General features: G+C 41.2%; 1 protein-coding gene across 5 annotated transcripts in view; it reads left to right on the forward strand.

Moving 5' to 3' along the window:
* The first annotated feature begins 764 nt into the window (after nucleotides 1–764).
* Nucleotides 765–25,447, forward strand: part of LOC126203893 (uncharacterized) — a 77,107-nt gene continuing 52,424 nt past the window's right edge. Inside the window, exons 1-4 of one of the 5 annotated variants that reach the window (XM_049938279.1) lie at nucleotides 957–1,014; nucleotides 1,104–1,181; nucleotides 4,782–4,942; nucleotides 14,211–14,373. In XM_049938279.1, the coding sequence (XP_049794236.1) occupies nucleotides 14,216–14,373 (158 nt within the window). In that variant the 5' untranslated portion in view covers nucleotides 957–1,014; nucleotides 1,104–1,181; nucleotides 4,782–4,942; nucleotides 14,211–14,215. Of the gene's footprint in view, nucleotides 875–911; nucleotides 1,182–4,781; nucleotides 4,943–14,210; nucleotides 14,374–25,447 lie in introns of those variants that run through there. The other 4 variants (XM_049938276.1, XM_049938277.1, XM_049938278.1 and 1 more) reach the window with 4 other exon arrangements.

Consider the following 25,447-nt stretch of genomic DNA (forward strand, 5'->3'; position numbering starts at 1 on the left):
AATCCGAGACGACATTTTTACTAATCTACTGGCAGATGTGGAAAGCATGAGAAAAAAGTCTTTTTTTCAGTTCAGAAGCGAAGTGCTACCATTTATAGATGTTATTCAAGAGTCCCCTAACTCAACACATATATATTCTCCATGCCCATGGATGAATCAGTCAGCTGGTAGCAATTTGATGCTGACAGCCCACATGTTCAGTTAGAAGAACTCACATCATCTTTTTCATTTTTTATGTTAAAACAATTTAAATACTGTACAATTACATCTTTTATAATGAGTTGAGATTTATGGGTATATGGATTTGCTTCACCATGAAATTCTTTTATACATTATTATGATTAATAAAATGCATGTTACCTCAAAGTAAGTAGCAGTTTTACTTTAACTGAAACACTTTTCCTTCAGTTTGTATCTTTTTTTGGAATGGTTATTCGAATACTTTCTGTCAGCTCCTCATATAGATCCTTCAACATCCTATAAATTCCTTTAAATTTTACTTCGTCTTTTTCGAGTTCTCGCGATAAAGCGAAAGTTGAATGTATCTGTTTCTTGCGAAGGAATAGATAAATCCAGAATATCCACTCTCTTTGAAGCTTCTTCAAATGCAAATACGCAATGAGACCATTGCGAACTGCATAACTTGGCGTTGTGTAGCAGAATGGCAAAAATCAGCACATTTGAGGCGATCGCGCGTCGCAAAATATTTGCATCAGTGGACGAAGAAAGTGTAAAGCAACTATCATCCAACGGTAGCCAAAACATCTCGTTGCCGTTGCGTTGCACCAATGGACAAACACTCAAACAGCCACAAACTCACAGAACTGAGAACACCGAAATATTAGAACTAGAAGTCCAAGGCCCATTGCAACAAGTACGTCTCTTCGACAAATTCAAAGTATAACTTTGGAAAGAACACAGTCACAATATAAATGTAAATAATGACACAAATATAAAACATATCTGTGGCGAGGCGCGTCTGTCAATTAGATGTGCTAATTTATTGTTGAACAGGTGATGCAAAATTGCTTAGCAGGTTCCTGACGTTAAATATATGAGACTGAAGAAATACGGTGATTGTTATTACATTTGTCCTTTCTCAGAGTCAATGTCCCGGAGAAATAGATAATGTGGACAAACGTAAACATGGATAAGTAATGTTTTTAACATTCGTGACGCAGGTGAGTAATGTAAACAGTGTTTAGTTTGTTTGTCGGTAGACCATTTTACAAATAGCACACGTGTCAGTTAACGTAAGTAACGGTAACAGAGTTTTGCGTTAAGAAGTAGATCCAAACAAATAATGGAATACTACGTACTCTTAAAAATGTATTGTTGTTCCTTGTGTTGTACACGGTCTCGTAATTACTTTCACATTGTGTGTAGTATTCATTTATGTTTGAGTACCAACAAAGACAATATTTACGAAAAAACACACGTAGTCGGTACACCAGACAACATAATATAACTGTCAGGCCAGTTAGCACTCGTGATGGTAACACACACAGTTTGTGTTAGTTGAGGTAATATTCTTATAGGTGTTCTGGTGTATTGTACGGACGGGCTGTAGTGAGGTAAAATTCTGGTTTATGTTTAAATGTTGACAATCTGTCATATACTTATATCTTCTGGATGTCAACATTTGCTGTGCCGGACAGATATGTTCATATGTGTCATGGGGCATTTGGAACATGAACAGTATAATGAAGTAACATTGGTAGTTGGCAAAATAACGTTCAAAAATGGGTGGGGGGGATCAATGGTGAGGGGGATACTTGTGACTAGTGGATTAACGGGTAAGCGGATTGATTGTTTCAGAATATTTTTTCACAGAAACTTTGGGATGTTTCTATCAAATACGTAGCTTAGATCTGGCAAGAAAGAAATTGCAATTACAGAAATGTAAACACAGTGTGGACCCCATGAAATTGTACAGTACTACAGGATCATTTGTGGCCAGTGTTATTGACATAAACCTGCTACTTGTTTGGTTTGGATTTTCTTATGCTAGAAGAGCAATTAAGGCGATTGGAAAGATTAGGCCAGTGTTAAATCACAGGATTCAGAATAAGTTGGAGAACCTTTATCATGTTGGATTACCTTTTTAGTACAACCATACTTGATTTCCAAGAATACATTTGATTGAAGAGACTGCATGATTAGGTAATAGTTATTTATTCATCCACAGATTATTTTACAGTGACATTGGATTTTTAAACATAATACAAGAAGAAACATAGTTAAAAGTTACGAGATACTGATTTATAAGTACTTTTTGAGTTACCAGTCTTCTGGATGATTTGCAGCTTGTTATGGCTTCTCCAGTGACAGCATTTTGATTTTGGACTAGTACTTCCACACATCATTGTGAGTTATTTGTTTCATCATGTTCTTCAGATATTCCTCTCCTTGCCAATTCGATAAAGCTCTTCATTTTTTTAGTCCACCATCATCGCTCAGCATCACGTCGCAGACACATGAATTCTCTTGTTTTCTGGTTTTCCCATTGTCTATGAGTCACTTCTATACAGTACTGTTCTCCATAGGCCTATGTACATTTTCATAATTTTTTGCCTCAAAATAACTGTGATGTATGATACCTACTAGTAGACTTCTTTTGATCAAGAATATCTGTTTTGCCTGTGCTAGTTTGTCATATATCCTCCTTTCTTTGTCAGTCGTTATTTATTTTGCTTCAGAGGTAACAATTCCATCACTTCATCTAACCTGTGGTACTCAGTTTTGATACATTTACTGCTAATCTCATTTCAGCTACACTCTGTTTTAGTCTTTCATTTGTTTACTGTCAGTCAATATTTTGTGCTCATTAGACTGTTCATTCCATTGAAAAGGTCCTGTAATTTCTCACTCACTAATTTCTCACTCACTTTCATTGAGTATATCAGTGTCATCAGTGAACTGTGTCATTGATGTCCTTACACACAGAATTTCAACCTTTCTCTTATTTCTGTCAATGCTTCCTTGTTGTAATAGACTGAGCAGTAATTGCAAGAGACTGCATCCTTGAATTTTGCGCATTTTTTATTTGAGTGATTTGTTCTTGATCTCCCCACTTTGATTGCAATATAAGTCACATAGTGGACATTCGTCACACTTTTTGTAGGTAGCATTTGGTGTATAATATGCACAAAAATACTGTTTGGAGGCTTGCCCATTATATTTTATGCATTTCTGAATTTGTAATGCAGTTTAGTTCTTACAACAAAAAGTGCATTAAATATGGAAAAGTATCAGGTGATACTACAGATCTGTTTGTTACCACAGCCTTTATTTTGCATTCACATTTGTTGGCTGCACCAACCATCAACTAAATTATCAAGTTCCAACGTAACCTAGACCTCGGACTACACTACAGATCATTCTGTCACCACAACAAAGATTCCAAAGGGGGATATGGAGATGGGGTACTGTGTCGAATTCTAGCCTTTATTGCTGTATCTTGATTCCTGTATATATTTCATGTTACCAGTCTTTACCTATGGCTTATATGTATTTTACTGAGAATTTCGAACAACTAGCCAATTTTGTACAACTGAGTGATTTTTCAGGCAGGTTTATTTAATTCCAAAATTAATGTTACACTGTCATTAGTACATGTTGTCTCCCTTCTTTTTTTTTCCCTCTTTTTTTCCACAGTTGGACATACACAAGTTGTATAGGTTAATTGCCATCTGTAGCACTGATATTGTTCTTCCATGGAACGTATTGCCGCTGTTGTCTCATGTATGACTTAGTGCAATGATTTGACTTATTGAAGAAGTGTTATTTCTGTAATTTATTGAGTACCTTTGGTGGGGGTAAGTTGTATTATTCCACCATTTCAGTTTTTGCCTAGAACATGTGCAAAAGACTTCTGTATGTGATAATTAAGTGGGCAGCAATCTTAAAAGTGCCAATTAACGTGCCTGTTTTTATCCACATTTTAACGCTTAGTTGTTACATGTCATTCATGATCCAACAGTTTCTTTTGCAATTTATAACATTGTTCTTCACACTGGTGAATCTGAAGTATCGACACACCATTGAAACCACTGATACTTGTGTTCCTTGTGCACGGTGTTAGCACATACTTGCAGGACAGTTTTTTTTTTCTCTTTTACGTGGGCGTGATGGAGTGCAGAAGCTGATGGTAAGGATCTGAGGTAGAATGCTCGTCACTAAAAATTAATGGATAGCTCTCAAGGATGTAAATTTGTCTGCTGCACTGTATAAATACCTCTATTGACTCATCCCCATGCACGCTGATGTGCACTACAGGAGATCTACAATAGTGGCAGCATAATGGCCGCACAGTCTTCTTTGAGTACAGATTCTCTGAATTTATCAAACAGGGTGTTATGTGAGAGTTGTCATGTTTCTTCCAAGTATTCCCATTTAAATTCCTTGAGCATTTTTGGGGTCAACGGAAGCGTCCGAAACCACCGGTCGGCTTTGACCCGTGACATAAGCCTGTTGCGGTGTGTGACGTCACAGTGGCGCGGAGTTTAGTTTATGAGTGTGGCGTGTTTATAGGTGTCATTTTGTTGCAGTCTGTGGTGCCCTCTGGTGGTGTGTATATGGGTTGCGTGTTATGTGGTGTATTGGGTTCATTTTCGTGTTACTGCTTGACCCGTGAGGTATTGTTTTTGACTGTGCTTCGACAGGAATTGGTTTCAGTGACTTAACGATTTAGTTTTCGTTGTGTCTTAAGTTATTGTAGTGCTATTTGTTGTGTGTTGTGTGTGTATTTGTTTAAATTAATTTGTTGCTGCCTTTGTTAGGTATGGATATGGCAGATAAGTTCAACAGTGCGCGTTTCCGTGTGGAGATGGGGGACAATGCTTTGTCCCTCATCAAAATTTTGCATCTTTATGGGCTGTGTGTGTGGATGTGTGTGATTGTGGTGGCTGACCTAGAGTGCAGTGCCAGAAATTTTTTTGTGGTAAGTAGTCGTTCTTTTCGGTGTATTTTTTGCATGTTATAATGGTTGGTGGTATCGGTGATTTGGTATCGTGAGTTGCTGTTGACTTATATAGGAGAAGTGTTTGATTCCAATGCACGGTTGTTGCTATAGGTCTTTTGGTATCCTGAGCTGCTGGTGACCTATATAGGTCAAGGGGAGTGTTTGATTCCAATTTTGTTTGTCTAGGTGTTGTTTTTGTGGTACTAATAGCTGTGGCGGTGGTGTAATTTTTGGAGTTTTATAATGTGGTATCGACAATTGCAGTTGAGCTGTATAAGTGAAGGGAAGTGACCGATTCCAGAGGATAATGTGTGTAGTGGAATTTGGGAATTTTGTGTTGTTGTTTTATTTTGTCGTTTTGTGTTGTTTGGTACAGTGGTGTTTGCCCCCACCCAAAAACCCTCAATTTCCCATGATTGTCCCTTTTGTTTGACTATATTTGTGCAGGGAGAAGAGTGTGATGGTTTTTTAATGTATTTTCATGTTTGTTATGTTTACGTAATGACTTCATAGGCGCAATATTGGAGTCGTAGTGAATGGTTGTTTCCGCCTTATTGGTGATGTCATGGTTCAAAGCCAACAGGTGGAATCGGATGCTTCTGTATTCCCCATTTTTGTTACACTTATATATTGCCTGTACCTACCTGTTATAGTATCTGAAAACATTTGATGTTTGTTGTCACACCTTGTTGACAATGGTTCCAAACACTGGAACAATATTCTACAATTAATAATTGTAGTACCTTGTATCTGCTTTTTTTCCCCTTTCTTTTCGGATGCATAGCATTTTCTCAGAATCTTTCCAGCAAATCTGTATCTTCTGATCTGTCTTCCCTAATATGGCTTTTATGTGACCGTCCCATTTAAGATAACTTCTTAGTAATATCTCTAAATACTTATACTGTTTCACCAGCTAGAGGTGTTCACCACAATCTTCAAGCAGATACTGTCATATGCTTTCTCTTTGTTATGGGCATTGTCTTTCATTTTATCTTTAACGGGTGTGTCCTCTTGCTGTGCAAGTTGGAGGGCTTTGAAGTCGAGTTTATTCCTGATCACTCCCCTACAGGAGTGTGTGTCCACCAGTGCTTTTTGCTCACTGTCAACTTGCTTGATGTCCTTTATGTGCTGCATAATATAATCTAAATATCATCATGTTGAGGTGCTTTATCTTTCTTTATGTGATACTGAAACTGCTCGTGATTTTACACCAATTGAGCAGGTTGGCTAGGAAAAGCTTTCATTCCTTCGTACTCAAAAGATATACATTAATAAAACTTCAGCTCATATAAGCAGTAAATATATATTATTCTTTTAAGCAATAAATATGTGTTATTCTTTAAAAACCAGAAAATATGGGGCAAACCCCCAGCAGAAACAATATTAATGTAAAACAGAGTGATACAAGCAAATGGGAACTATTAACTTATAGTTGCATTTTAAAAGAGAACACTGAGTTAACTGCTTGTACATCAAACAATACAAGACATTACACCACTAAACCAAATCTCGATGGGTCCTTGCCCATATCATGAAGTTATTGAAGGAAATTCTAAAGTATTCACCAGAATTTTTTATCTTTGATAAACACCAGTAGGTGATTGCCTAAGATCAGCTTGAACCACCTTTTTAATAGTACATTACAGCAGATAAAATGACGCAAGTTCCAATCCAAAACAATATGCTGTCATCAACAAATGACTAATGATCATTGGCAATTTTGTTACAATAACACTAAATGAGAACAAAGCAGTAAAATACTCTTGAAAACTTAAGACCAGAAAATTCGTGTATCACCATACCAGGATGTGCAGCTCAGTTAAACATTACAGGACTAGACCCAGATTATGCACCATCCCTTTGGCTGGGCAAGAACTACAAACCAGCTGTAGGCCGCCTGCACTACAAATAAATTACAAAACAATCCTGTGGCAGCAGAGAAAACTGGAGCACAGTGTATTATCAGACTTCTACAACAAAAGGGAAATGAAATTAGGTAACTCGAGTAACAAACATTTCAATATGTGTGTCTAATTAGCAGATGCATTACAACATGCACAATTGACAAGACACAGCAATCCAAAATGGTTTTTTCATAAATGTCGTTCTTGGCGACATAATATGTCAGTCCTTCCAAAATAGCTTCTTTCACAATTTCACCCTCTAATGAACAAATGTGTAAGCAGTCACTTGAACAATGTGTGAAGTGAGATTGACACTAGCAATTAAAGCCTTGAAATTCCCACAAGGACATAAATTCGAAATCCAATAACTGCAGCGAAGGTACTGTATAATGTTTCTAATGAGTTGTGATGCCAACACAGTCCCCCAATGTTCAGATTTCCAGCCCACCATAGAAGCAGCCATCCACTGTGCTACCGAATACCTTGCATCTCGAGGATGTGCGCACATTGCATCCCGTCAAAACAAGGCATCTTAATACAGCCCACAGTGCTTGCTCACTGCTGTTGTCTGGACTGGACTCTCGTGGCTGCCACACACAGAACTACTGTCAGCAGCAGAGTCTTCAGCACCAGCTTGCAGATCACTTGGCAGCCTCCTGCTCAGTCCAACTAGTATGTTTCATTGAGTGCGCTGCTCAAGAGCCTTTTCCTTGCCACATAGCGTTTCCTCCAGCAAATCCCCAGCAATGTTGCTGTAGTCATTGCACTTGTTACAAAATTGATTGGGATGCATTAAGTACCTCAGATGATTGTAAATTATTGGCCTACAAGCAAGTGCCGGAACATTTTTACAGAGGCATAGGTAAGCATGTAGCTCATAGTTTCATGTGGACATATTAATATGGTGATAGAGTGCCAAAGGCTATCGTTGGTTCGTATGTTGTAGCACAGCTCCCATAGCATTTGCAAATGTATCCATGATGAGGCCAGGAGATGTTTGAAGATGACAGTGCCAGTAGTGCAACTTTTGCAATATCAGTGTTCGCCTCACTTGTCCACTGCAGTATAAGCCATATTTTTGGTGAGCATATTGAACACAGTTAGTGGTATGGCCAAAAACACTCACTTATTCAGAAGTCAGCAAAAACAGTCAGTCAAGTTGAAGCAGTGCCACAACTCACATGGATTGTGTGCATTTACACGTTACCTCCAACCTTTCCTGAGTCAAGTAAATTGTTGCACATTGTTACTTCTTTTGCTCCAGACATGCATATATACAGTTTAATCACTAAACTGTGAACTTTGAGTCAGGTGATTCTGTTGCAAATGAGGGAAATATTCTCCTCTAATAAACAGCATTTGGAGGTTATCAGTGTACATGTAGCATGTTCCTCATTGACGAAACTTGAAACAATTTCAAGACATTGCATAGTTCGAACAGCGTTTGTTGAAAGTCCAAAAGTCTAACTGTAGAAGAAAACACAGTCTTTGGAAAGTTGCTAGGAACAATGGTAATTTGAAGCAATTTATAATTTTTTATCTTCGACCACGGACCCTTGATCCTTCTGTCTGTGCCAGTGCAGAAAATTTTCCCTATCCCTACCCAGAACCCACATACTTTTTGTGCAATGTTGCCCAGCTCATGGAACCCTCACAAATGGTGTTACTGTCAGCCGTCTCCAGCCACAACCCCTCATTCCACATTACCTGTTCAGATTCCATCGGTGCATAGCCCTCACCAACCTAGTGATTCAAAATCAGAGAATCGGGCCCAAACCTCCTTGCAGTACCTCCTCTCTGTTCGTAAAATTCTCCTGCTCTGCAATCCCAGATTCCTGCATCCCATTTCCCAGATTAAAACCCTTTCCCTCCAGGAACTACAGCAGCATCTACTCAAAAAACTCCCCATCCTTTTCATTTCATACTCTTGCCTTGGAGTACCACTATCCACTACCTCTACAAGAACCTCCAAACCTTCCCCACAGCTCTTCATAGCCGGCAAACACTACCTCACAGACCTGCGACATTTATAGTCATGAGCCTGTCCTCCAAAACCCTCAGTCCCACAGAAGTATTAGTCTTTTCCAAAGGCCTTACCTTTTGCCCCACTCCTAAATTCAGCCATGCTGGCTTGTCAAAGACTTATCTTTCCTACCCTCACTTCCATCAACACTACTAATCAGACTCAATTCAAAACCTACACTGAACCATGTCTCGCTCCTCCATCCAACTGTGAAGCAAACCTACTGCTCACAAATCACTCCCTCTCAACTTTTCAGAATTTCCTAAACTTGACCTTGCCTCACCACCATTCCTCAAGGTGGAAACCGTCACATCCACAGAAAGAATTGCAGTCCACTACCTAAAAGCTGACTCTGACGTTATAATCCTACCTGCTGACAAAGACATTTTGTGGTAATGGATCACAATTATCACCTGGGGTGGGGGACTGTCAGATACATCCACTTACAAACTCTGCCACAATAGCCCCACTTCAGCAATTCTGCAACATCGTCAGTCCCTCTTCAAATCCTTAGGTCCATGCCAGAGCCTCTCTTCAGAGTCTATCTTTCTCCTCACTTATACCACTCCCTGCAGTCGTATCTTCTAAATGCTTCCTATAAACTGAAACAGCCAGGACACAGTTATTGTTCCTTTCATCGCATCCTGCTCATCACTATTGATGCCACCTTCCTCTATGCTAACATCTCTAATGCCCTTAACCTTGCTGCTATTGAGCACTATCTTTCCCAGTAACCGACTGACTCCAAACCTATTGCCTCCTTTTTGGTCATCACAACCGATTATATCCTCACTCCCAAATACTTCTCCTTTCAAGGTATCGCCTACAAACAAATCCTTGGTACACAGGGGGCACCCGCATGGCTCCACTCTATGCCAACCTATTGATGAGTCATCTGGAGAAAGGCTTCCTAACCATCCAGAATTCCAGACACCTGACTTGGTTTAGTCTCATTGATGTCTTCTTCATGATCTGGATCGAGGGTGAGATTACCCTATCTACATTCCTCCACACCCCAACACCTTTTCATCCATGTTCTTCACCTGGTCCTCCTCAACCCAACAAGCCACTTTCCTTGATATTTACCTCCATCTAATGATGGCTACATCAGCAGCTCTGTCCACATCAAACCTGCCAACTACTAACAATACCTCCACTTAGACAGCTGCCACCCATTCCTTACAAAGAGGTCGCTTATTATCACATCTATAGTGACAAGCAGTGCCTCTCTAAATGTATCAAGAGTCTCATGGGGGCCTTCACAGATCAAAATTACCCTCCCAACCTTGTCCAGGAAAAGACATCCTGTGCTTATCACTACCAGTTCCCACATACTCACTGTCAGCCACATAGGACTGTCAGCCACATAGGAGCACTCCTCTCATGAGTCAGTACCACCCAGGACTGGACAGTTTAATTATATTCTCCGCCACAGTTTTGACTATATCATTGTGACCAGAAATGAAGGATATCCTCTCCACTATACTATTCATATCTCCCATAGTGATATTCCGCTACCCACTCAACCTGTGCAGTATCCTAGTTGAGCCCTACTCCACCCCTCCTACCTAACAGCCATATTCTCTCCCCACCAAGTCCCTGCGTGCTCTGTTATGCAACACTAGCAGCTTCGCCCAGCTTTTCCCTACTGTACCTTCCCCTCATTGCCTTGTGTCACCTGCTTGCCCATCACAGCAGATTGATGCTTCTCCACATACAGTCACAGTTGGGCTATTGTGACTTGATACAGTGCCCATATGTGTGTGACTTGTGTTTGTGTATGTGTGTTTTCATCTGTAGGAGGAGGACATTGTCCAAAAGCTTTAATATTTTAGCAGTCTTTGTCATTGTGCCTGTCTGTGATTCATCACCTCCTCTGTATTGTGAGTAACAATTTATCCTTCCAATATTGCTGTTTCCTCCTGGATGTTCCATTGTTTAATTTTGCAAACTTGGTGTGGTGCACATCTACCAAAAAATTTACACAGTTGAACAGTGATGCAAGGGACATCAGTGCTGTTTGTGGAATGAGTTTTATATATATCCCTCAAATCCGTACCACATTCCTCAGTATGTCCAACCACCCAACAGTGGTTGACAGTATGATACTTAATCCAAATATACTGAGAATTCTACATGTTCATGTGACTGATATCTGTGAATGAGTCATGTATTCCCACATTACCTTTCAGTGGCAGATGTTTATTCTATAATGTGTAGTGCAGAAGGTAGCCTTACCAAAGAAATGATTTATGATACAATCTGGAAAAAAATATTGCCATTACAAACAATGGCACACAGGGATACCTTAGAAGTGTTCACGAGTTTTGGTACCGGTGCCATATACGATGCGTGACTTGCATTCATATGCTGATACAATGTTTTCTTCCATTTACACAAATGAAGTTTATTGTCCCAGTCTTGTGTGATGAAATGGGTCATCTGGCACATCTCATAGTATGTCCACTTTAATACTTTTGTCAAAGAATGCAGCATCCACTGTGAACAAATGGATGTGTTATATAGCCATCTTCTGGGTTATTCAGAACACTCTGCTAGGGCAGCACTATGTGTGTAGAATCTGTGAACAGAAGAGTAAAAAACAGTGTCCAGTCACAGTGTATGACCTCAGCATGGGTTTCATTGATTTGTTCTCAGGTTCTGGGTCAAAGCTAGTTGGTCACGGAATGAGTCGGCACATAGTTCACAGAAACCTGTTCAGAAAAATTAATACATGATTAAAGTATCAATAAAATGTTAACAAAGAGAGCAAATGTGAATAAATAAGATATTACAAAGAAAGTGTATCGAACAGTGTGAGGATCTCCTGTACAAAATACTATTAGTGAGCCACAAGAATACTTCTCAACTTGGATCTGAATATTTACATGGGGCTCATCACTCAATATTTTCAGCTCTTCTGCAAACTTATTGATTACAAAATATGCTGAATAGTGTACACCATTCTGTGCAGGGCTCAAGGAAATGTTACCCAGGCACACATCATTTTTCTGTCTGGTGTTCCCCAAGTGAATATTGCACTTTTATTTGCATAAGTCATTACTGTCAACAACAGATCCCACATACAGGGATGGCAGAGCTATAATTCTAAGATATGCAAAGTTCACAAACTGGCACTGCAGATCTGTGGCCACCCTTTCCTGGGCTAAGAATATTCTTGTTGAGTGCACAGAATTGCCCCAAAATGAAAGATGGTGCAAGTGAAAGTATGCAAAGCAAACAAGCCGTCATGTTTTAGTGTAAGAGACAGTGAGAGCATTCATATAGTGAAAGTAAACAAACCTATGTATTTTGGTGTAGGGGACATTCTTATAGTGAAAACTGTGGCCTCCAGTTTCTGCAACAGATTTTATGATCATTTTGTTTACTTGTGCATGATATACAGCTTCACCTGCGATGTTGACTCCGTGACTGCAGTGTCGTGTGCAGAGGACTGCACTGGCAGAATTTGTCAGATCTGTTGTTCACATTGGGAATATAAATGTCATCAGTGGCATGCAGAGTAGGAAAAAATGTGTCTTTCTGTGAGTCTCACTTCAGCCTATTCCAAAATGCTGACCTGCTACAAAATTGACAGAAACATGAAGCTTGCACTGTTGCATGACATCATGGGCAGTAATTCAGTGCAACGGTTTGAAGTGAAGTGGCAGATATAAACAACATTAATCTCTCTAAGTGCTGCAGTGAGCAATATGTCAGAAGGTTTCATAGCTTGTGGTACTCTGGCAGAGTGCTGCTGCACTGGCTGTGTGGAGTACCATGGCCAACCACACGTGGCACTGAATCTCTGAGCTGTCTGCAGAGAGCAATAGTGCCATAGCCCCCCACCCTATCCTTGACCTCCCCCCCCCCCCCCCCCACCCTGTAGGTTGACAAAGCTTTCATGGTATAATATGTGTCCATTCTCCTGAGTCTGCCAAGTAAGGACTTTCCGATATTACTGTAAGATTCTGCCATGATGTAGACAAAGCTGTGACAATTTGTACTGACCTTCCTTACGCATGTTCAGTATCCCACGTTAGTTTGATGATTCAGTTTCTTCAGTAACCCCATCAGTGGTCATCCCAATGGAGGTAGCTGAGCTGGCATGGGTAGAATAGTAGAATAGATCAGAAACCTACCATGGAGGGTGTACACATTGTGTCATGTGGGTAGACCCGCTGATAGAGGTGTTTACTTGTGAATGACAGTAGGCAGAGCAGGCCAAAACTCCTGCAGAGTTCATCGGCTTCAGAACTAACCTTGCGCTTGGGCCAAGAGCTGTCATATTCTCAGTCATTAGCTGGCTCTGCCAGTCGCATGCTGAGTATATTGTCATGCACATATCTACATGGCTTTGACGCTCTGTATCCCGTAATTCAATTTGCACAGTGAGTTTGTTCAGTTTAAGGGGTTCTGTTCTCTGGATGTAACCAAGTAACTGTCAGCCTGTGTAGTACCCATGCCAACTGTACCGAGCAGAGGTGTTGTCACACCTACTGCAGATACTAAAATTTGTATCCCTATAAATTGTTACACCAAGGTATTTGAGTTGACCATTTTCAGTTACAGCTCACTGATGTCGTAGTTGTAGGGTCTTGCATTTTTTCGTTCAATGAAGTGCATAATTTTAAATTTCTATATGTTTAAAGCAAGTATTGCGATGACCCTCCGTCCAAGATAACATGTTTTGTTCTCTCAATGAGAAAATCATCAGGCCAGTCACAAATTTCACTTGATACTTCACGGGAGTGTGCTTATAAAAAGTGTATGAATGGTACTGATTCAAATGCTTTCCGGAAGTCAAGAAATATTAATCAACCTGACTGCTGTAATCTGTGACCTCCAGGATGTGTGAGAAAAGCAGGAGTTGGGTTTCTCAGGACGTATTTTTCCAGAATCCATGCTGGTCTGGCTGGAGGAGCTCATTCTGTTTGACATGTCTCCCTATGTTGGAGCTCAGAATTGATGTAAGGTTCTCCAACAGAAGGATGTCAGAGAGATTGGAACAGTTGAACGAAATCTGTTGTCTTTCCTCCATTAAGCAAAATTCATTAGGCACCCTGCCCTGTGTGTGAGCCCTTCCCTCATTCAGATAGCAGCATGGTTCACTAAACACTGAAACACGTAGGCATATTCAGTTAACATCTTTATTGTTTTACAAATCAGTCTGACTTTAAATGTGTTTTATACATGTCACATGATTACTAATTTAATTAAAACTGAAGGGTTTTAAATTGTAATTGAGGCACTTCTTCACTTTGGTTTTTGTGTTTTCTTCACTTCTGTTTTTGTGTTTATTTCTTAATAATTTTTACAGGTAGGATGCGCTTCACACTCACCAGAGTGCTATCTTCGCTGTGCCTGTGTACTGTTACTATGCTGACCTGGGTGGTGCTGAAGCAAATGCATACAAAGGCCTTCACACAAACGTGTCATCACCCAACCAATTTCCAGGATGATCTTCATAATTTAGCTGACAGGTAAGATACACCAGTCTTTCATTCTAAAATAATGTTATCACTTTGATCTTCTCCATATTACAAAGAAAGTATCGTATTTTTAACAGTTAAAACCAAATGAAAATGGTACCAAAATATGAAGATGTGCATGTTCTACGAGCCAGCAAGGCAATTTATCTGCAAAATTATGCCTTTGTTTACAGTTGGTGTTTGAAGGTTGACTAATATAAAGACTGCAGAAGCAATGGTTACTGAAGAAACAATAGTTAGTTAGTGAGTTACATAGTCCATAGATCATTTGAATGATTTTTTTATCAAAATGATGTGGAGCAAGTCAATTTACAGTATATGCACGTGATGAACATACTTTTTAGTTCTACTCATGCAACTACAATGTAAGACTAGTTTTCTTATAGGCTACCAGTTTTTAACTAAAAATTTGTCCATGGGGGGGGGGGGGGGTTGGCCAGGAGAAATGATTTTGTATTAGATATTTAAAACTGTAACCAGGAGATATGACCAGCAGATTCACAAGAGTTGTGAATGAAGGGTGCTATTTGACAAATAGTTGAACATTTGCTAGAAACAATGTGTGTTAATATATACAGTACACCTACCCGCAGAGATTTTTGTGTATAAAATCATCCTCCATGTTGCGAAATAGAATTACAGGGCATCCAGGTGTATATATTAATAATGCAGCTTGACAAAGATATTGTTACAGATCCTAACTCCCCTCTTTATGTTGAATTAAGATTTAAAAAAATATTTTACAAAACTCTCATCAAAACTTCCAAATATTTGCTGTGATTTCATTTGCAGTCCACTTTCTCAAACCTTGAGAAAAAATATGAGGAACAGTTATATTATGTTTATATATATGTCAGCTTTATAACAAGTGAGCGTTTCTGCTATGTATCTTGTATTGCTTGTCCATTAGTAGTCATTGTCTCATTGTTAACGCAATTATCTTGGAAATTCTTACTTACAAAATTTCTTACCACATTACTAAATGAAAGCCTCAGGCCACTGGTTTTAGTCTTCCACATTTTTATTCATAATTCTCAAATATTATTACAGTAGTTGCTAAACACTTCCAAACAACTTGGTGCATAACTTACAACCCTTTTTGCCAAAAAAAGCTGTACATGAAAGAGGTTACACTACAGTTATTTCACTTGTGTCAAAGAAACTATTTTAAAAGAAATAATGAATTTCATTTGCTTTACATGTCTTTGTGATTTTATTTTAAATGTTTCAAAGTCAGTAACATTAGTTATAAATGTACTATAATAAAGAAAACTTGCAAAAGAATGAAATATATAAAGAAATGACAAAAGCCTGCAAACCATTCCCAAGATTGTCATCATTTAGGGTAGCCACAGCTCACAAAAGCATATCATATTTGTGTGTGTGTGTGTGTGTGTGTGTGTGTGTGTGTGTGTGTGTGTGTGTACACTGTGTATGCTTAAATGAGTAGAAAATGAGTAACAAAATACAAACCCAATAACTACTATGAGAAATAACAATGTATCATATAGTGTATGAAAATGATGTATCAAGTTGTTTACTAAAATATGAGGGAAGGAATTGACCAGTTTCATTATGAACTGATGTGGTTTTGAACTTATTCCCGTATTTGTCATCAAAATGCGAAGGTGGAGTTTCACAATTGAGAAACAGAACACCCACTTAACAAAGCCAAGTGCACATGCTACTTTATTTTCTGTGCATCTGCACTGCAGTAGTCCAATGTCAAAATCCACAGATATCACATTTTCAAATGATGCAAGCATTCAAAATCAACAAGATATCTGGGTAGAGTTCAAAATAAAATTTGTCACTTTTTTTTTCCAGTGACATGTGCCTCTGTAATCTTTAGACTTGCTAACCTTCAAACATTGATTATACATGAATGCAGAGATTTACATATGAATGATCTAGATGGGTGGTAGAACAGACAAATGTCTGTGCTTCAAAATAATTTTGATTGGGTTGTATTCTTTCAAGTTGTTGTTCTCCCCAGTTAGACTATCATTTAAAGAACTGTGACAGTATGAGATGAATCATGAGGACAAGATGGTGTCTGAATATAAATTTTGGAACTGGTTGAGCTGGCATTTTGTGCAAATTTAACTAATACATGTGGGTTGAATCCCAAGTTCATTTGTTTTTTGAAAACAGTGATGGTGAGCTAGCACTGGCTTGCTAGACCTCTCATTGATCTTTGTGTTAATATTTTGTTTTTTGTTCTGCACTAGATGGTCTGCACCTGACAGGCATTTTGTCATGTGAATAAGGTTTATTTGTTTACCTGCCAATACTTGGGAGACCATGAACAAGATGTAAAGACTGTGTGAGGATGATGTGAATCGAAGAGGACTAAAGTGGGAGAGAGAGAAGATTGGAAGAGGCTTTGTGAAAGATCTGCATGAGCAAAAACACATGAAGAAGAAGAAGAAGAAGAAGAAGAAGAAGAAGAATAAGAAGCTTAGGACCGACATATCCCTATTGCTGCTGTGATTTTTTTCACCACTGTGAGATGTTGCCCATTTGTTTCTTATCGCTTAAAGAAATCTTTAACTTTTCAAAGCTTCACAGCTAATAAGTTCATCCACATAATTTTTGACAGCAACTATTCTACAAATATGCTACAAAAATCATATGATATTTTTTCTGTATCTTCCATCATTCAGTAGGAAACTGTAGAAAAAACTTTTTAAAGCCAATGTATTATTTTTCCAGCTTTTTAGGAATAAAGTTGTGTAACAGCTTACCCATTTGATATTTTGAGGCTTACTTCATATTATTTGTAATTTTTTTGGATAGATGGAAAAACTACTCACTAAGTGGCAGCAGGAGATTGCAGTTATAAAAGATATGAAAGTCTGCAAGCTGTTTTGGAGCTAGTTGCTCCTTCTTCTGGCAGAAGGTATGAAGGGGAAGGAAAAGGGGTAATGGAAAAGGACTGGTGAAGTTTAGGAAATGGGGAGAGCTTGGAAAAGTCAGACAGACCCACAGGTCAGGGGAGACTTATCAGATAGGATTAGATGGAAAGACCTAGAGAGAGAGAGAGAGAGAGAGAGAGAGAGAGAGAGAGAGAGAGAGAGAGAGAGAGACTGACGTTCAGATGAAATATTTGTCAGTATAAACCCCCCCCCTTCCCCCCACCTCTCTCTCTCTCTCTCTCTCTCTCTCTCTCTCTCTATTGTATGTGTAAAATGAGGGGGATGGGGGAGATTACTCTTTGCCTTCTGGTGCCTTAATTCAAAGCACAGCCTGCTACCATGCACCTTTCATGTGAACAATGAATTTCCACATGTTCATTTACTATGAGTGATAATAGTTTCTCCAGATTTCTCTTAAACACATCTATGAAGCAAAAATGAGGGCCCCCAGGGGCTCACATCTCTTGTGAGTACATGCTTGACCACTACAAAGCCATGGCCATTACAGCGCTACTTCCCTTTTCGCGCTACAATTCTATCTTTCTACTATTCTTATTTCCTCTTTTCCTCTTTGTTGGATTGTCTGTTGGTTGCCAGTTATGCCTGGATTTGGTTTGTGAATTTGGACACTCATTTTTCTTTCCTTTTGGCATTCTACAACTTTTCATTCTTAACTGTATGGCCCCCATTGTTGGCTTTGATCTTCTCTCTCTTTTCTAAATTTTACAGGAGTGTGTGTTGTGCAAGGAATGTCGCCCAGTGCGGTGTATATTCCACCTTTTGTTCCTTTCTCTGTTTGCTTCCTTCTTCTCCTGCAAAACTACTGTGTCCAAAACTCAGCATAGTAGCCATTCAGTTGTAGGGCAGGGGGCCATAAAGTACCTGCATGGTGGTAACCCCCTGACCACGCAGGGATCATACTGTTGCCACCTTAGCTGGAAACTCCTCACACAAGCCAAGGAGTATGTACCCTTCCTGGCTGGGACAAAGAGGCTCTGGGCAATGGTTTACTGGCCAAGTAACCCTTGCTGTGGCCCTCACGAGGTGAACCCATGATAAGAGTGGTTGGTAACATGCCAGAAGATTCACACATGAACTAATTAAACTTTTTTATGAAATCATTTTGCTTTAGGCTGTTAAAATCTTATTTATTGTGATTGAACTTTTGACACATGGTTATTTTTAAGCTTTGTGAAAACAGTCAGTCGTCAAGTATAATATTTTGAAGCTTCGTACACTTTTGTAACCCACTCAATAATATAAAACTTTGACATACTGTGTAAGAGCAATTGCTTGTGGAGTTGCAGCTGTTCCATATACCATATACATTAGAAAGCTGTGGAATGATGTCTCTTAAAAATATAACGTAGTCTGTGGACTCAGTTATCATCAAACTTCTGAATTAAACTATCTTCCACTGGTGGCTGCAAGTCTCCAGCAGTCTTTTTAGATGGGAAATGTTATTACAATGCAGAGAGATACAACCCCGCGATATTTCCTTCCCTGGCTATGCTTTGGGGAGAGGGATAAGCCAGACATTTGGGAGTGAAATGCTTCACCTAATACTTGGTATGTACTCAGACTGCTGGGGGTACTTCTACTGCAATGGAACCATTATTTTTTGTCAAATAAGTTAAAGGCAAATGTGGGGAAACTGAGTCTCTTGGAAAAATGCAAAATGGTTTGTTATTACTTAAAACTTCATCTGCTGCCAATCTGCAGCTCTTCAGACATCTGATTGTCTAAGTGACATACCCCTGACCATTATCCCACAAAAAACTTTGAAAATTGACCAAGGAATCATCGTTCAGAGATCTTATGCTCCAAACAGGCAAGGTACTCTGGACTGATATGCGGCATGCATTTTATCAGAGATGTACAGAAAGGGTCCAGGCGCCTGTACCTAAGCCTTTAAAGGAAGTGTCCTGTAGAAAGTTAAGGTCATGGTGTACAGATGTGATGTGGAATGGCATGTCCCACCACCTACAATATGCTTAAGATGTTTACACTTTGGGCATATGTCATCCTGCTGCATGGCGATCCCAAAATTTGGTGCGATGAGTAATCACTCCTTGAAGGTAGTCTTTATGAAGATCTACCTTTGTGTGTAAAATGCCCAGTACATAAACCTTCAAGTCTGCCAGTTTTCTCAGTTTCTTTCTGTTCTCTCTCTCTCTCTCTCTCTCTCTCTCTCTCTCTCTCTCTCTCTCTCTCTTTTAAGGAGACAAAAAGCACCCATACAACCTTCTCCAAAACAAATCTTCCACCACCCACCTCTCTTGTGGGTCCCACGGTTCCTTCTTCGGGATCTGTGTCCTGCACCCAACTGGAGAAGCATTCTTCTTTGGCATCTCGTAGTGACAGGGCTCTTTCTTGGGATCCATCTCCCTAGCAACACCTGGACCAGAGGCCTGACACCAAACAATAGCTGAAGGAGCTGCGGCATGAGAGTCCCAGATCTGTCTCCTCTTCAACTCTCCCTGCAGCACCCAATGCAGATATTCCCTTGAAAAAACCTTGCACATCAAAGGTTGCAAAGGAGGAGGAGGAGGAGAATTGGCACAAGGCTCCTCCATTATCCCCAGAGGTGCCAGATTCCCCCACGCTGTCGCATTCTGAGCTGGTGTTTTTTGATGTGGTTCCATCTTCACTGGTGACAGGCAGTGATCCTGCCGTGTGACTGGTGCTCCTGACCCCTTCATGCCTAACCTGGTCACAGTCATGTGATCATTCAGTGTAGTTTTAATGGGTACTATTGACACCTTCCGATACAACAACACCTTATTTCCTCTTCTGTGATTTGCATTGCTCTCCAAGAAATGCACTTCACTGATGACCATTCTCCAATTCTCCATCGTTATCGTGCATTCTGCTGTAACCATGCTCATCTCGAGAGAGCTTCTGGAGAGGTCTACGCTTGAGTTTATATGGATGTCCCCTTCGTACCTCATTCGAGGCAACAGTGGCGCATGTGTGAATGAATGACCTCAGCAATCGTAATGTGCAACATTTATATGTCACCAGGCAGGCCACTTACGTTGAATTGACCACAGTAATCCAACAGCCCCCCCCCCCTTTTTTTTTCAGTAACTACATTCGCCTGTTTGTGGGGTAACATTTCCCCTGGTAGTGGCTTTTTAATTGACCGGCTTCTCACGGACGTGATCTGTGCCTCCTTAATGATGGTTCTCCTACTCACTCCAGTGCCATCCATGGCACCTTTTCAGCTGTCGATCTAACAGTCTCTTCCCCTAATATTATGACTTCGCTATACTGGTTGTTGCATGATGACATTTTTGCCAATGACCACTTTCCAGTGATCTGACATTTCCTTGCCACAGTCTGACAGACTGACTACCACGTTCAGCACTTCACAGAGCCATTTGGCGTTGGCCTTTGTATACCTCTGCTGCTACATTTGATTCCTCTCTGTCAGATTGTGTTGATGAGGTTGTGCAAGGTGTCTCAGGTGCAGTCATCCACACCACTGGAACTGCTATTTCACTTTCTATGGGTATCCCCCTCATCCTGGCCCCGGCCATTCCTCAGCCAGTACTGTAAAGACATTGAGGCATTGTAATAGCTATGATGAGCCCTGCAACGATTCAGACATTCTTCGCAGACCAAGCTAATCACTTTAAGTGACTTTGTGGTTAGGTTTGCTATCTACTCAAACACAGTAAGAAGAAATGCTGGGAGCATTATGTCTCCTCATTCAGTTCACAGTCAGATGATCTGGCATCTGAATGTTCCTGAAAGGCAACAACTTCTTAGGGCCTTAGCTGTCTTTGGCTACAAGATGCCTTCCCCTCACAATGGTGAGATAGCGTAGATATACCAATCCTTAAGCCCAGTGAGAACACAATGTCTCTTGACAGTTGCCAACTGATTAGCCTGACCAACATACTTCGTAAGCTGCTTGAAAAGATGGTTGCTCACTATTATCCTGGTTTCTCAAATGGGCCTTTTGCCCCCCTATCAGTGAACATCTCTTCTTCTGGATGCAGTGCTCTTGGATAAAAGGATTGGTGACCTCGTGGGCCATCCCCGCCCCTCCTCCAATCAATAAACCAACCAAAACTTCTACACACCGCAGGGGCTTACATGTTTGCACAAGTTCTGTGTGTGTGAAATTTGGCCCAAAATTCACATGCTGAGCAAGCTGTATATGTAAAGCACGTGTAACGGTGCTTCCGTTGGAGGTTACTGTGTGTACTTCATCACTCGGGAAATAAGTTCTGTTCAACATGTTTGTCATTTGGCTTGCCCTGTGGATGGTGGGACAGTGTATGGTCAGTTTGGTTCACAGTTTGCCTACAGGTAACCACACAGCTGCGTTAAATCCCTGGTGTTCAATCTGCAACTCTTTTTTAGCTATCTGACCTCTATAGGTCTGCCAATTTCTGACCGAGATTAAGATTGACAACACATGGCAATTTTAATTTAAATATTTGTTTATTGAAAGGTATGTTTATAAATCACACTTGACATCTGATGTTGCCCTGAATGGACATGCAACAGCATCTGTATCTATCGTAGCATTGACCTAAAAAAAATGCTCTGAATTCTTATTGAGTCAAAAGTATACACAGCACGAGTGAATTTAATCAGAGTTGTGAACAAGTGCGAGTTCACAAAAATTCGATGTATTTAACTTTCAGTTCTTGCTCCATTTCGCAAGCCCATATAATTTTTGAAGTTTGCTCAAGCACCAGTGGCATAGAAATAAAGTTACAGTAAGCAGTGGTTATTTATGTTAATGATAAAGTTAAAAGTCCATAACTATTCTGCATATGAAAAAAATATTCTGAATATTGGCAAATTTCTTTAAAGCCTCTTGGGTTTTTAACTTTTTCTTGCAGGAGGCGTGCAAAATGTTGTTCTCCCAAAACATTAAGTTTCCTAATCTTTCCACCATCCTAAATTCCAAGTTACTCTCCAAATCAACACAGGCTACATATAATTCTGCATCTGAAATCTTATTGGCCCCTTCCTATAGGGCTCTCTTACTCCATTGTTTCAGGGGAATGCTCTTGGTTGTTCTGTGGTTTTCCCTGATGGGGTTTTTAAAGTGCGTCTCCCAGAACAATTTTCAAATTATGATGCGGAGTTATATGGCATTCTAATGGCACTGTAGAAGGTTCACAGACATCACCATACGAGTTTTCCTGCCTGTTCCGACTCTCTTAGTGCACTGCAAGCGCTTCACCAGATGTATCCGGTAGACCTGCTGATTCAGCTCATCCATGACTGCTTACAGCGGCTCCAATGCCGTGGCGAGCAGGTGATCTTTTGCTGGGTACCTGGCCACGTTGGGATACAGGGCAACGACATGGCTGATAAAGCTGCCAAGGAAGCATGTTGGGATGGCCCACGAGGTCACCAGTCCTTTTCTCCAAGAGAATTGCATCCAGAAGAAATGTTCATTGAGAACGTGCTATTATCTCATTTTCTGACAGATGCATCATGCGTCAGTGAGAGACTGAATAGTTGCAGGTGTCGGACAACAAACTGCGGTCACTCAAACCAACCACAAAAGCTTGGCAGACTGCGTGTCAGCCTCGCCGCTGGAAGGAGGTTTTGCTTACCAGACCGTGCATTGGGCATAGCCCTTTCACACATAGTTTCCTCCTCCGGGGGGGGGGGGGGATCCACTTTTCTGTGAAGTTCGTCGCATTACACTTTCAGTTCAGCATATTGTGGCTACGTGTGTCCTATATACTGATAATAGGGCAGCCCTTAGTCTCACTGGAGATCTGCCCACCGTCCTCACAGATACCAATATCAGTGTTAACAGAGTGGTGAAATTTTGTGAACTATCAGGTGTCATTCCTGAACTGGTGGGGAAGGGCGGCAGACTTTCGTATGTTATAAACTACTCTGCATGTGGGGACAGCCTTCGTCCCCACCCATGAGATTTCCTGTTGTTGTTTCCTCAGGGCGCTGATGACCGTGATGTCGAGCGCCCCCTCAACCCAACTCATCGTCATCATCATGCCAGTTTTCATTGTGTTTTTAGCCTGTATCATTCCTTACTATTACAGAACTCCCTTCCTCTTACTCCTTCCCCCACTCCCCAACTCCCCTTATCACCACAACCACTCTTTGGTGGGTATGGGGTAGCTATCACAGGATCCCAGCCTTTGCAATACTACTTCCTCTTTCTGTGCTGCAAACCCCTACACTTTGACTATCTTATATCTCCTCTGATTTCCCCTCAGATGGTCCTTTTGGTGCAGACCCTGCTGGACTTGGCTATCTTCACCTTAGTGATTATATGGTCCTCATTATTGGGTTTGGCCTGCCATCTTTTCCAAATTTTACAGAAGTGCTTGTCATGCAGGGAAGGTTGCCTACTGTGATGTGTGCTCCACCTCTGTACCTTTCTACCCTGGCACCCTTCCATCTTGTTGTCATAGTGCATCCAAAACCCAACATGGTAGCCATCCCGTTCTGGGGATCATCAAGTACCTGCACAATGGCAGCCCCCTGACCACGCAAGAAGTTTAGTATCGTTCCCTGCACTCCACACTGTCCGTCTATGCCATGGATTATTTGCCCATCATGGCTGGGGTGCGGGACTCCTGGAAACTGATTACTGGCCAGGTAGCCCTTGCTGTGGCTGGGTGGTGCCCATGGGGAGAGCCCCCTTTCAGAGTGGATGGCACCATGGTGGATAGTGCGCACATGAGGTGACTTAAACTTTCTCCTGCTGCTGGTTACATTGACGCAGCAGTCTTCAAATGGAAAGGGCTCATATGATGCAACAAAGTACGATCCCAATGCATTCCCTTCCCTGGCCATGCCATAGGAGTAGTGCAGAACTAGCTGGCAAGGAGTAAAATCCTCTCCCCAATTCCTGGTCTGTAACAGGACCAGTGGAACACCTTTTTGGCTTTTATTTTTTGTGGGTATGTTGAAGACAAATATGGGGAAATTGCAGCCAACTCTAAGATGAATAGAGGTTCCCTCCTTATAAAAATGTCATCTCCTACCCAGTGACAGGCACTGCTCCCTCGTGAAAAGTTGGGTGACATTACTGTGACTGCCACTCCCCACGAGAGTCTCAATGTGATCCAGGACATCACCTGCGATCTTCTTTTGCAATCTGACGAGGAGCTGCTGGCCTACTTAGTGATGTGGTGTGCACTTCATCTGTCAAGTCGATAGGAGAACAAGGGAGCGCCTTGCCACGGTTCACACAGCTCCCGCTGTCAGAGGTTGGAGTCCTCCCTCGGGCATGGGTGCCTGTGTTGTCCTTAGCATAAGTTAGTTTAAGTTAGATTAAGTAGTGTGTAAGCCTAGGGGCCGATGACCTCAGTAGTTTGGTCCCATAGGAACTGTACCACCACCACCACCACCAGAACAAGGGAAAACCAAGTTGCTACCGGGGCCTTCACTTTGGCTTTTGAGGGTGGTACGTTGCCTGAGTAGGTCAAGGTGTTGGTCTATTGGTGTGACATGAAACCCCAAGTTTCTCCTTCTATGAGATGCTTTAGATTTAGGAAGTGCGGACATATGTCTCCCCATTGCACGTCTACCCGTGTCTGCATGGATTGTGGCCGTGCTGCATGTGAACTTTCCTTGTGCCCCTGCCCCCATCTGTGTAAACTGCTGCAAGCTCCACTCTCTCTGCTCCCCCCAGGGGATCCACAACTCTTTTGTGGATACGTGCGTAGCGAGCACGGGACCCCGAGCTGATGTGGCCTTCCTTCCTTTCCGGGCTGCATACCTTCCCTTTCCGCATCCTTCCCCATCCCCCATCTTCGCCCCCCCTCTTCACCTCTGGCTCTTTCTTTCCCTTTCTCTGGGGTTATGGTTTGTGCCTACGTCCGGAGACGGACGCTTATAAATATACTACATTCTTCGCCTTCCTTCCTTGCTTGTAAGTCTTCATCCTTCCCTTGTCCTTCTCTTTTCCTTACCTCTTCTCTCTACCTTCTCCGCTGCGGCGTTTGAGACCTCTCTTCTTTCCTTTCCCTTTCTCTTTCTTCCTCCCTGTGCGTGTCTGAAGGCCAACCCACGCACTTCCATGCGTAGCCGGTGACGGGGTAACGCGTAATTCCCCGCCCCGGGTAGACAGGTAGGACACGTACGTACCCCCTGGTAACGGCCAGGCCCAGGGAGGGGTGATTACCCGAGCTGAT

This window comes from Schistocerca nitens, chromosome 9 (genome assembly GCF_023898315.1).
Source record: "Schistocerca nitens isolate TAMUIC-IGC-003100 chromosome 9, iqSchNite1.1, whole genome shotgun sequence".
Lineage (NCBI taxonomy): Eukaryota > Metazoa > Arthropoda > Insecta > Orthoptera > Acrididae > Schistocerca > Schistocerca nitens.